This window comes from Trifolium pratense, linkage group LG1 (genome assembly GCF_020283565.1).
Source record: "Trifolium pratense cultivar HEN17-A07 linkage group LG1, ARS_RC_1.1, whole genome shotgun sequence".
In the NCBI taxonomy this organism is placed as follows: Eukaryota; Viridiplantae; Streptophyta; class Magnoliopsida; order Fabales; family Fabaceae; genus Trifolium; species Trifolium pratense.
In genome coordinates, this window is record NC_060059.1 from 26,535,633 (window position 1) to 26,549,709 (window position 14,077).

Below are 14,077 nucleotides of genomic sequence, written 5' to 3' on the forward strand. Positions count from 1 at the left end.
CTCAAATGTATTTGGTAATATATCTATTTGAAATGATTAAAAAAAAAAATTACACTTCTAAGGTACATATCTGGAACTATCCTAAAAGTATCGGTACATTTTATTTTATTGGGAAATTGTTTTGGTATTTGATACGTATCTAACAAGGATACTTCTATTTTAGAGTATCCGAGCTTCCTATCCTCGGGATGACCCTTTGACCACCACTTAATCACAAATGTTTTGCAAAAAACAAGAATGAATGGACGTTTTGGTACTATTTGTGGGAGGCGCAACATGTATGGTTAGTCAGGCCGGAGTTGTTTAGCTAAGCAATGGAGAAGTTGATGCTGGTGTTGTTGAAATCATTGCGAGGGCAAAACCCAACTAGAAGAAGGCTTTATTCTACATATAATTGATATATAAAAACAAATAATCTTGTACATTTCATGAGATTAGTTTTGAACTGCCATGAAAACAAGTACAAACCAAGTATCACAACTCACAAGCAAATAGAATGAGCAGATTTATAAAGTTTAACAGAACAGTTGCAGGTCATCAGAGTGCACACAACTTAATTAAGCCTAAGAGCTTGAGCATGATGTTGGATGTGATCATCGATGAATGTGGAAATAAAATAATAAGAGTGATCATAACCAGGTTGAAAGCGTAGCAGCAGTGGAACATTGGTATTCTTGCATGCCTCTTCAAACTTGCGAGGTAGCAGTTGATCATGCAAAAATTTGTCATCTTCCCCCTGAAAATTACAGCAATAGTAAGATGATAAAAACCAGTTGGAATTAAAATGAGGAGCATGTTTAGAATTACTTGAAATCTTTGCTGTTATAAACAGCATTATATCTTTTTTGGGTAAACTAAACAACATTATATCTGGATGACCATTTTTGTTTACCTGATCAATCAAAATGGTGGCAGATACCCCGGGAAACTTTGTTACCAAGTAAGTAGCGTCATAATCCTGCATTCTTCAACTGCTTAATATAATGAAATACGAGGACTAAATAAGATGCAACATGCAAGTTTGAAGGTTCCCTTCTAATTTACCTCCCAATCAGATTTATTGTCACCTAGATAATTTGTGAATGCCTTTTGTCCCCAAGGACAATTTGTAGGATTTGCTACTGGTGCAAAGGCAGAAACTGACTGTAACAATAATGCAAAGAAACATGGTAGAAGAAAAATAAGTTAGAATCCCAATAATAAAAACACTACTTATCATGACAGGTATTCCTATTTGTTGTCTTAGGTAATAGAGTTCTGCAAATTCAAAAACCCTCACCACAAGGATGACATATTTGGCTCTAATTTATAACAATCTTAAACGAGTTATCAATACAAACATTATGTGTATCCTTAAAAATAAACTGTAAATGAAATGAGTTTCTATCATGTCCTCACAAGTGCTACTCCAACCTTCTCCTGAATGTTCATTTCTAACTCATGTATCCACCACACCTAGTTTTTGCTCTTCTTGGAACCTTACTGCACCTCAAATCATTGCAGGACTTATGGTTATAACTTATAAGGTATAACTTATCAAACTTTACTTTCAGATTGTTACCATGTCGCAATCACAAATTATTTTAAATCATTCTTTATTTCATCCACCTAACTAAAATTATAGGTGTTGAATTCAGGGTATTGTTAAATAGCTACGCTTTTATTTCAATATCTTACTCCTACTTATGAAAACCACTTATTCCAATGTTACTATTTAAATTTAGAATTAGAAAATACTCCTAGAATCATCAACAAGAACTATTTCATCTGTAGAAACCATACATTAAGGAACTCGCGCTTAAATGTGGCCAATAAGTATATCTATACTCGCTTGTTAAAAAAAAGTATATCTATACTCAGCTATATAAGGTAAAAAAACAGACTTAATGTCGACTCTAGGCATATAAACTACTGATATAAGAAAACCTTCTGTTGCACACCCAATTCCAATTCAGAAACTTCTATATCATTCGATCACCCGAAGAAATGGAAGTTCCAAAGAAATGTCCTATCCAAGTTTAGAATGGAGAAGTGATGCAAAGAAGAAAGATGATAACGATATAAATACCAGATATCCTAACAGCTATCTGAAATCGCAGCCCTTGAGCAAAACACATCATAAAATATTTCCCAACCGTCCAAATGCAAATTAGATTTCTATGAATGATAAATATATCCTCAGATGTAATACCAATACATGCAGTCAGACTGCAGCGAAGAAATATATTGATGTGCATAATCTCAGTCACGGAAGGTAACTGATAAAAAATAATCTGTGATTTCAATAAGAATATCCATAATTTTCAAAACATTGTCAAAGTAACTTCATTGACTATATCATTAAAATGAGAAGTTTCTATTAGAATAATCAACACCTTATATTTATCCAGATTTTTCAAGTAGATGGTCAATGCACCATGCCCACCCATAGAATGGCCAAATATTGAAGCTTTTGATGTGTCAAGCTGTGGAAAGTTATCTTTTAGAAGCTCTGGCAATTCCTTGACAACATAGTCATACATGCGCCAATTCTTCCATTTCTCTTGTGTAGCATTGAGATAAAATCCTGCACCTGTTCCAAAAAGTAAATATGCAATTAAGATATCTTCGGTAAAGGAAATTGTATATTGCAAATCTCAAGGTAACCTTAGATATAACCAATTAACTATTAAACTAATTTCACACAACATCAGTGTCTTTTAAAAAGAAACGACTATTTTTTTCCTATAAAAAAATGGGGGATGAAGACGAAATATTGCAAATAAGCTAAAACTCATGAACATTAAAACAACTTCTCATTTGTCTCGTTCTTAGAAATCTGAGTACAAACTATATTTCTATGCATGTTAATATGATCTAGCAACACCCAAACACCTCAATTCCATACAAGCAGTAACTTCCCTCTTCTCATTTAAGTCAAACTCTATTTTGACAAATTTTAGGGCTGAAACTTCAAGTTGAGTACTGTCATGTCAAAACAAGCTTCATCAAACTACATTATGGTAAAGCCAAGTTAAAAATATTTCATTAATTGAAGGTTTAAGTACAAATTTAGATTTCACATGTTACTCAGACAATACAGGCAATATATACTTCAAAAAATAGGAATTCAGGAATCTATAAGGAAACTTCAGTATAACATAATCGTGTATAATTTAAAAATCGCTATGATGACGGTAGTAGAAACTTGAAGTCATACGATATTTTGGGTGGGCATATAGGAGTAGGTTTACACATCTTACATCATCCAATATATTATGAGCTAATAATTTTGTAAGTGAAGCATATGTCCATGTCAGTAGCAAACCTCAAATAGTTTCCATTAGTACTATTATGATCTTCACTATTAAACATGCAGTCAAACACGTACATACTTTTTTTTGACAATGCATACATACTTATACATGTATAAATTATATTATCACTACTAAGCAGATATCAATTTTGGTCAACAATATATGTTTGGTTTCACTTCTAGACGGGTCAAAATTAATTCTAGAGGTGTAGAATTGATTTTCACATATTTTGTTTCTCTAAAATACAATAATTCTGCCTCTAGAATTGATTCCACTTAGAAGCTAAAAATTGTAGCTTCTGATCCTAGAATTGATTTTTACACTCAAATATTCTGTCCAATATATCCAAACATAAATCACTTTATCTTCGACTCATTTTTAGTCGGAATCAACTATACAGATTTTCTCACTGTAAAACCAAACATAAGCTCAGAAATGATATGGAAGTCATGGATAGATACATACATACCTACACCAAAGTCCCATGAATCGGATTCTCCTTCGACATTCAACCCTCCTGTATGCATGTTGCAACAATTTCATTGTATCATCAATCAATCAATCAATTATTCATGAATTATAAATTATAGAATAAAAATGTGATGAGAATAATCAATACTTGGAGAAGTGTCGGGGGCGATCAAGGCAACGCCGTATTGAGAAGCGGCGCGCTGAGCGCCGGACTTGAAAATGAAATTCTCATCGGAGCAAGTGAGACCGGAGAGCCAATAGAGAACAGGGAATGGTTTATTATTATCGGAAATGTTGGGAGGGAAGTAAATGTGAAAGTTCATTGAACAGCTAAGAGTTTTACTGTAATGTTTGTATCTTTTATTGTAACCTCCAAACATCTTACCGCTACTTATCTCCGTCACTCCAACCACCGACGCCATCTTCTTCTTCTTCACTCTCTACAAACAGACTCTGAAACTGGGACTAACGACGGGATGTTCAATTCCGAATTATACAACCTCTGTCCCACCCCAACCAGGTCAACCCGATTTTTTTTTGCAATTTCTAATTATAATTTGTATATGTACAGTTAGCTTAGCTCAGTTGGTAGGGGCGATGCATTATTATGCAGGGGTCGGGTTTGAATCCCGGACATCCTACTTCTCTACCTTAAAAGAATGAAATTTCTAACCACTGTATTATAACAAAAAAAAATTATTTTTTTTGAAGAAGCCAAAATGAAATATATTAACACAAACAGCCTCCTCAGCACAAGACGTGCCAAGGTAGACTAAAAAAGTTTACAATAGAGTCATAGAGATGCAATCACAAACAAATCATACAAGACCCAAACACAACAGTGGACTAGACCACCAGCTAGGGTAGTTCAAAGCTAACGTGAAACTCGTCGACTTCAACCACCTAAATGAGAAAAGCTTGATCTTATCCAACAAAAGATGAGGTGTGCCTGTTGAGCCTTTGAACAAGCGATGATTTCTCTCTGACCATATCACCCAAACACAAACTAGCCAAAGAAGCTGTAGAAAAGACCGTCGCGCTCGAGATACCCCTGCCGAAGCTGTAAACTGGACAAAATGATCACACAAAGTAATGAAATCCATCGGAGAAATGCCAACCCACGCATAGACTAAGTCCCAAAGAGAGCCAGCAATGCTACAAGATAAAAATAAGTGATGGACCGACTCAGTCACTCCACAACCAAACACACAAGAATCAGCGGAAGAAGACAGAACTCCACGAGTGACCAGGTTGGCTCTCGTGGGCAACCTATCTCGCAATAAACGCCACACGAAGATGGAGACCTTCAACGGAACCTGAGGGTGCCAAATAAGATTATCCGCATCATGTAAGGTAACATAAACCTGATGAGTCAGAATCTGATAACCTCCCGCAACAGTATACCCTGCATCAGGATCTGGGCGCCACTGCCACCTGGCCAAAGTCTGATCCTGCAAAGAAATGTCAAGAAGTAACAACTGACACTCCCTCAACGACTCCTCCTCCCACGCCCTCAATCGCCTCCGCCACACCCACGCCTCTCCATCTGCCCCCCACCCTGTAGCAAACATCTCTGCGACCGAGCGCGATTTGGTCTCAGCCAATGAAAAAAGGCGACCAAACCGCTCCCTCAACGGGATCCCATCCAACCAAGGATCAGTCCAAAAAAGAGTATCTGAACCATCCCCTACCCTCCTCATAACATGCTCTCCAAACCACCTCCCACCTGACTCACCCTCACCCTCTCTAATACGCACTATCTCCCTCCACCACACCGAGCCTCGCTGACCTCCCTCACAAAGTCTACCATCCTCAACCCCATACCGAGCTGCCAAAACTCTAAACCATAAGCCCTCTCTATCCACCAACATCCTCCAACACCACTTACCCAGCAACGCTAAATTAAACTCACGCAACTGTCTAACCCCCAAACCTCCATACTCCTTACGCGAACAAATGTCTTTCCAACTCACCCAAGAGATTTTCCTAGAATCCTCACACCCCCCCCAAAAAAATTTAATAAAAAGAGATTCAATAGAGGAAAATGATACCTGAGGGAACCTTGAAGAAAGAAAGAGCATAGACAGGTAAAGAAGTCAAGACAGACTTTAACAAAACCAGACGACCACCAAACGACAAGAATCAAAAAAAAAAAAAAAAAAAAACAAAAAAAAAATTATAATTGAATCTTGCTAACAAAAGTTTTGGACACTCTAAATATTTCATTTAAATCCGTTAAAAAATAAAATATTTTATTTAAAAAAATAATTTTTTTAAATTTTTTTGGTAATCAAGGTATCCTATGCGAACTCATGACCAAATGTTTAACGGACTCAAATATTTACCACTTGTACCACACTATGTTGGTAAAGATATAATTTATTCAAGGTTTAATTAGTAAAATGGTCCCTTAAAGATATTTTTTGTTTCACATTGGTCCCTTAAAGAAAAAAGGGACCGAATAGGTCCCTTAAAGAAAAAAGGGACCGAATAGGTCCCTTAAAAAAAAAAAGTCCGAATAGGTCTCTTAAAGACATCTTCTTAATCAGTTTTATCCCTTAAAGATACCTCCGTTAATCAATTTGGTCCTCGAAAAAATGGACGGAAATGACCAAACGGATTAACAGAGATTCTTTTACGAAAACTTACTATTTAAAATGTTTAAAGAGTATTTCAAGGACACTCGTTATCATTTTCCTTATAATTTAGCTCAATATAAAATAAGACATATAAAATAATGAATTAATCCAAGTAAAATGGTCATGCCTCGGGAGCCTTTTAAGTAGGTGATAGGGGTTTGATTCAAATAAATGAATTTATCTTGTGTGCGCCTTTATTTATTTCATGAGTTTAATTGTTGTACACCGCCGGTGTAAAGATTCTTTATTACACATGCATTCAATTATGTGATGTCACATCATTTAATGAACATGACACATCATGTGTTTTTAAACACAATACATGATGTGTTGGTATATTATTGGGCGCATGTGTAAAATAACTTTGTATATAAATTAAATTAAATTAAATTCTTTTTTATTAAAATTCTTTTTTTTATTAAAATTAGTCACTATAGATGGAGTAAATCGAAGTAAAAATGCATGCCTTATGTTATGGTGAATTTATGTTAAAAAAAATATTATGATAAGTTTGTTAATAAATTTTTTTTACTGCAAAAAATATTATGATGAGTTTGTTAATAAAATATTATGATGAGTATGTTATGATAAATTTGTTAACAAAAATGTAACAAAAAAATAAATTTGTTAATAAATGATTTTTGCTCCTCAACAAAAAAAATCAAAAATATTGGTGGTATTATGAAAATTCCACACAAATTTCTTTTGTATAAAGTATATAAACCGTTCGTTCCAATTGAATTTGTTAGGGTGACCTAAGTACACGCCGTCCTACAAAAATAAACCTATAAATATAACTCTTTACTCCTTCAACTTTCTTCCAAAAAATTCTCCTCCTTTTTTCTTTGTCTAACCTCTTTGATTTCCTCACAACACTACTTTCACGATCATGAGGAAAAAAGTTACTCCATCATCTACTTTTCATAATCCATTTTCTTCTTATAATTATCATGATGATAATAATAATAAGCACACAAAAATTAACACTGCAAATTTACAAGGTTCAACAAGAATATACAAGTGTGATTTGTGCAGCAAAAGCTTCAGCTCCGGCAACGCACTCGGTGGCCACAAATCATCTCACAAGAAGCAAAAGACACATCATGATGATGATAATGAGAAACCGGAACATAGTTGTTGTCAGGTTTGCAAGAAGTTTTTTTCATCTAATAAGGCTTTATATGGACACATGAGATCACACAAAAGAGATGGCAAGAAGGTTATTCATCCACCACCAACTATATCCTCCTCCTTGGAGCATAATAATGATGTTGATGAAGATCGATTTCTACTTAGGGCATCGGTTCTTGACTTATCAAATTATTTCCCACAAGGGTAGTAAGAAATATATGATCATGTTAATGCTACTAAAAAGCTTGGTAAATTAATGTGTTGTAGATGAAACCCTAATTTGTTTGGATTGAAAGGAATTATTCCCTATTTTCTCAAATAAAAATTACATAATTTGTTTGAAGTATTTGAATCCCGCTATGTTTGTGATTTTATTTTATTTTACTTATTTTTTTGGGTGGTTTGCCACATATATGTGATATAATTAAATCGGAGACCGTAGGGGTGGGATGAGTAGTTCAACTGGTTAACTAGTTGAACTAAGGGTTAATGAGCAGGAGGTCCAGATAGGGTTCAAGTCCTGACAAAGGAGAAAAAACTGACATAACATTGTAATACTAACAACTAACATTACTTTATATTGAAGATGCCTTTGTAGGTGCTTTTTGATATATAAAATCTTATGTTTAGGGTTCAGTCTTTCCAATTTCATTCCCCTGATTTTGTATATCAAAGAGAGCATCCCCAGACATTAGGGTGTGCAAGATGTGCTACCGGGCCGAACCTCTTAAAAAGATATTAAAATGATGATTATTTTTTATATTATTAAGATTATTTTGAATGATTAGAATATAAATATTTTGATCTTATGAACATAGTTCAGTTGGTAAGGACATCATATTATATATGCAGGGTTTGGGATACGAAATCAGATTTTCTGTTTTATTCACCTCAAAGATTGAATTTCTTTTTTTTTTTTTTTTGAAGGATCAAAGATTGAATTTCTATCTACTAGACTACTTGACAAAAAAAATATTTTGTGTTTTTTTTATGAAAGAATATTTTTTATGTTAGTTACATGAATGATTATTTTTTATTTTATTAATGTTATTTATAATTTAAATAAGATTATTTTTAATTTTTTTACTAAAGTATTTACTTTAAAAATTCTAACCGACCTCAAAATAGTCGGGACCGACCCTGAAAGAGAGTTTCATATACTTATCAAGCGTTTGAATAAACTTATCAGTCTCATCCCCAACTGCTTTTATCCCTAGGGAGTGTTTTGTGCTCCTTTAAACATAGTGTGTAATTAGATAACTAATAAAAAACCATCGATTCAAATCCTTCAGGATATCAATATATGACAACAAGAAATTGTATTTTTGAAGCGTGATTATTTTTTTACTACTTTAAGTAATTATAGTGTCTGTTATAATGTATGAGAAAATTATAATATTGTCTATTATAAACAATGTATGAGAGAAACAAAAATCTCAATTGAAATTATACACATAGGTAAACATCGATTCAAATTCTCATCACTATCTTTAAGAATTCAAACTTAACTTACACTCTTTTGGTTAACATTTAAATCTTACGAGACAAAGTTGTGTCATCATACTAGTTTATGCTTATAAGAATTGTTACGATATATTATGTAGAAACTCAGGAAGATAGGAGAAATATTTGTATTTTCGTTTTTACATGCAATAGTTATCCAATCTTAACGGGGTAAAATAAGACCAAAAAAAAGGGAAGATAAATTAGGGAAGAGAGAAAATAAAATTGTTAAAAGATAAGTTCAAAAAGAAACATTGAATATAAGGCCAAGTCTAGACAAAGCCTGAATATAAAGATAAACTAGTATAAATTACCCGTGCAATGCAATGCACAGGTTAATGTTCAATGAAAATTATAAAATATTTTGAGATTTTTTAATTATTTATAAAATTAATTTTGTATTCAATATAATAATTTATTTAAATATGAAAAATGATACAAATTTTAGAGATTTTAAAGAGGAATGGCGGAATGGAGAGTGATACTTCACTCCTTATTCTCAACCCACATGTTATTTTATCAACATAAAAAAAAATTGAATAATTAAATTTTATATTATTTTGTAGATGAAAGTGATACTTTATATTTTTTCTTGTTAATATATTATTATACATTTCATGTTTTATGTAAATCAAGATGTATTTATTATTTTATAAATGCAATTTCTTTTAGTACAAGAATACAAAGATATGGAAGAGAGTAACCAAAAAAAAAAAAAAGATATGGAAGAGAGAGAAAATAAATCCGTTAAAAGATATGTTAATAAAGAAACTAAAAAAAAATCTATAAATATCCCTTTTCACTCACTGCACCCTTCAACGCGTAACTAAAAAAAAAAACCCTTCAACGCCTTTCAAATTCTCCAACTTTCTTGTTTTTCTAAGCTCTTTGATTTCATCACTACTACTCCATCCACAATCATGAGGAAGAAAATTACTCCATCTTCTACTTTTGATAATCCATGTTCTCGTTATTATCATGATGATAATCAGCATACAAAAATTAACCATTCAACAAGAATGTACAAATGTGATTTGTGCGGCAAAAGTTTCATCTCTGGCAACGCACTCGGTGGCCACAAATCATCTCACAACAAGAAACAAAAGACACATCATGATGCTATCAATATAAGGGCACCACCATCATCAACATTACTTACGGCATAGTTGTTGTCAGGTTTGCAAGAAAATCAAGAAGATTAACTTCTATACTTAGGGTATAAATTTGTTTGTATTGAAGGGAATTATTATTCCCTAAAATTTGGTACATTTTGATGGGTTCAAGAACCTTTCATCTTTATAGTGATGTTATTATTATTTTCATGTAAACTTGCTGTGTCTTACCTTTTATTTGGTGAATATCAATCTATAGTGTACTTTTAATTGGTTCAGTGTTTTTTTTTTAATGGCATTATTTGGTTCAGTATTGCATATTATTACACTTAAAAAATCAATTACAGATGGAAAGTTTCAATGTTTGACTACTAGCGCAAATAAAAGATCATGAGATTTGTTTTTTGGTTAAAAAGATCATGAAATTTTTTTTGGTAACAAAAGATCATTAGATTTAACTGTTAATTAATAAATTATTATTATTATTATTATTATTATTATTATTATTATTATTATTATTATTATCCAATCCAATTCCAAAAAGTATTGTAGTTTATTGTTTATCTATTTCATAGAAATCATGTGGCTTGAAGGTACCTTTCTAGGTGCTTTTGATTTTTTGCACTACAATTTTTAAGATAAAAGAATTTCATAAAAGTGAACATGTATCTAATTCTTTAATAAAACAGAACATATGGTTAAGGTATTGGTGTAAAAGAACAAGAAACAAACAAGAACTTTTGGAAAAATAAATGGGAAAGTTCTGGTTTTATGGCAACTATTTATAACATTGCAGACTTTGTATATTTTGGTATTAAAAAGTTTAAGAAAAATTAAGTGAAATTATGTCATGTAAAAGAAAATTTTAATCATCTTTTTCCTCAAAAGAATAAGGAAAAGCAGGACAAAAGATCAAGATTCTTTAGAGCTTTATATTTGTAGAATATCCTAGCCAATATATAATGTACTTTTATCTTCTCACTATAACATTTATAGATTTCCATATGCAAGAACCAAGAGTATCATGTCTTTCATGCTTAAGCCTTCTAATTGGTACAATATAATAATTCATAATTGCTTTGCTTCCACAACACTTTGGTATAATGTGGCCGTAACAGCGATGGATTATATGCTGCAGAAAGAATAGATTGTGCAGAACGAAAGTGGGACTGGTTTACTGCATAATTACTGCATAATGCAGTCGAGTGACTGTTTTGTGTTCCTTTGGAGTTATGCATATTAATATAAACATAGTGTGTGATTAGATAACTAATAAAAAACCATCGATTCAATCCTTCGTGATATCAATATATGACCGCAAGAAATTGTGTTTTTTAAAAGTGGCTACTTTTTACGGCTTTGAAGTAATTATAGTGTCTATTATAATGTATGAGGAAATTCTAATGTCTATCTATTATAAGTAATGTATGAGAAAAACAAAAATCTCAATTGTAATTCTGTAAAACCAGTAAGATAGAAAATACATTAACCAAAAACAAACATAGAAATTAGCAATAGCCGATTTCAGCTCACAAGTTCAAGAATCCTGCAATTTCAAGCTCTCCAGCTGCTCCTGCGCTTTAACCTGAGGTCAAGAAATGAAATAACAACAATTTAGCTTTGAGTCACATTCCATAACAGCACTTCTTTTAATATGCTAAACCATTCAACTAAGTTTATTTCTATTTGTAAAACTTGCCTCTTGTAAGTGAGTTTAAAAAATGGCATGTCTAAGTTAGTCTAAACACAAATGTGGTAAACAAATACAATGAAAAAAAAAAAAACGAACAAAAACATCGATTCAAATTCTCATCACATCTTTGAGAATTCAAGCTTAAGTTACACCCTTTTGGTTAACATTTAAATCTTATGAGAGAAAGTCATTGTGCCATCATACTAGTTTATGCTTATAAGAGTTATCTAACCTTAGCAAGGTAAATTTTGTAAAATCGTTCATTATAACATGAATGCTGTCTAAAATTTCTACATGTCCCTTAATTATATTATCTCTTCTATAAATTAAGGTTAACAGATCATGCCTATTTTGGATTTAAAGCAACAAATTAAGGTGAACCTTAGGTTTCATCAAAACAAAAGTGTTCCCAAAACAATTCCCTCGTCTTATTTGAACATATACAGAATTTCATCCAAGTTACCATATGGCCATATATTTCTAAAGCCATCTTTCGGAGACTCCTATTCCAATAACACATACTTACTATGCAAGCATTAACAAATTAATCGATATATATTTTAAGAATTGAAAGAAAAACCAATTATACTAACTTGCTCTAATTTCAGATCAGCATTCTTAATTGATCGCAGAAGATGACTTATACGGTATTGAAGTTTTTCATTTTCTGCAGCAAGCGTCTGAGCCTGAAAATTAAATCATTGGTAAGAGGATACAACCCATTACAAAATATTAAATGTATATAAATCATGAATGAGTATAACCTTTTGTTTTTCTGAAATTAACTCAGAGTTTGCTACTTCTAGCTTTGACTGAAGATCGTTAACCAGTTGTAACTGTTCCTCATTCCCAGTATCATAGCGTGAATCAACCAGTTGTAACTGTTCCTCATTCCCAGTATCTAAAATAGAGTGATAGAAATGTAATTTAGTCTCATAATATTAGGAACCGATTTGAACCTGAAAACACTTTATTTGCCTTGTGTGTTGTACTTAGCACCTACGTTTTCTACCATTGATAGCAGCTTCAAGTCTTGATATGCGATCCTAAAATATACAGTGGTAAGAATCATTCAGTAATTTACTTATAGAAAAAGCTTTAACAGAATAAAAAATAGAATGTTATAGTGAAGCAACTCAGTTTTTGGGACAAGAGGAAACAAGATAAGATGGACATAGGCCACATGAGTCATTTGATTTTCAACATAATGATGATTAATATCAATGTCACTTTTTTTGATACATCAGAAAATAAAATAAGCAAAAACAGAAAGCAAACTAGGCTCGCGGGCGAGCAACACCTGAAGCATCAACGTACTCGCTATATCATATAGAGTTGAAGTTTTTTCAATTGGAACAAGGAAATGCCATTTAAATTTACTTTTTTTATTGCAAGGGAATATAGTGAAAACTATCATCCATATTATCGGCACAATATATAAGCAAATTTGTGGAAACAGAATGTCTATTGTACGTGACAAAGTATAACATAGAGTCGCACAAAGTCGAGTTTCACATAAGCTAGGTTGGTTGGTTGGTTGGATTCGCCAGCGGAATTACTTACTGAGCCAAGGTCTACTCGCAGATTGGACCGGGGCACCAAAACCAAATAAAGCTTCGCGGACCAAATCAAGGACACACCCTAAAGCAGGATTTTACCCTGCAGGTAATCGGCTTACACCTTTACCCCGGGGTGTTCAATAAGGTTCTAGGTCTCTTGAAACCCTAATTCTCTGTCTATAAAAGCCTAACTCATGGTATATCACATCTAAACCCTACATCTCACATTTGGCGCCTACTGACTCGATCGTCGGAGTGTAATATCCTATTGACAGTGTTGTTTGTGGAACAAGTGAAACAATTGAACCCACAAAAGACAAGTGATTATCAACAAGAGGCATTTCATTATGAATCAATAAAGTGGTAATTAATTATGATTATAAATTGATGTTAAAATTATTTTGGTTGTATTATTAGGGTATATAGTTGGAGGGAATCATGAAACAGAGACGAAGAAGGTTCGTTCAATCGGTAAAATAAAAAAGAAAAGAAAATGAAATGAAAGAGTGTGACCTCGGCTTCAGAAGCTCTCTGATAGAAAGGCTTTAAGGTGAGTTCCAAATCGTTAACTGCTACAGATTCCACCATTCTTCTCTTCTCTTCTCTCAAACACCACCAACTAACTCACTCACTTTTACGCCGTTCCTCTTCTTACTCTATACAAAGTTTTCAC

At 32.8% G+C, this 14,077-nt stretch overlaps 3 protein-coding genes across 3 annotated transcripts; 1 reads left to right on the forward strand and 2 right to left on the reverse strand.

Moving 5' to 3' along the window:
• Nucleotides 1-367: 367 nt before the first annotated feature.
• Nucleotides 368-4,302, reverse strand: LOC123902231 (S-formylglutathione hydrolase-like). Its single transcript, XM_045951900.1, has 6 exons — nucleotides 3,916-4,302; nucleotides 3,766-3,813; nucleotides 2,376-2,572; nucleotides 1,045-1,143; nucleotides 893-958; nucleotides 368-736 (listed from the first exon to the last, which is right to left on the reverse strand). Exons 1-6 carry the CDS (start codon nucleotides 4,187-4,189, stop codon nucleotides 554-556), a joined length of 867 nt encoding a protein of 288 aa, XP_045807856.1. The 5' UTR covers nucleotides 4,190-4,302; the 3' UTR covers nucleotides 368-553.
• A 2,993-nt stretch (nucleotides 4,303-7,295) lies between these two features.
• Nucleotides 7,296-7,745, forward strand: LOC123891323 (zinc finger protein AZF1-like). Its single transcript, XM_045941163.1, has one exon. It carries the CDS (start codon nucleotides 7,296-7,298, stop codon nucleotides 7,743-7,745), a length of 450 nt encoding a protein of 149 aa, XP_045797119.1.
• A 3,797-nt stretch (nucleotides 7,746-11,542) lies between these two features.
• LOC123902232 lies at nucleotides 11,543-14,077 on the reverse strand. Its single transcript, XM_045951901.1, has 5 exons — nucleotides 13,918-14,077; nucleotides 12,849-12,891; nucleotides 12,610-12,746; nucleotides 12,439-12,531; nucleotides 11,543-11,737 (listed from the first exon to the last, which is right to left on the reverse strand). Exons 1-5 carry the CDS (start codon nucleotides 13,990-13,992, stop codon nucleotides 11,690-11,692), a joined length of 396 nt encoding a protein of 131 aa, XP_045807857.1. The 5' UTR covers nucleotides 13,993-14,077; the 3' UTR covers nucleotides 11,543-11,689.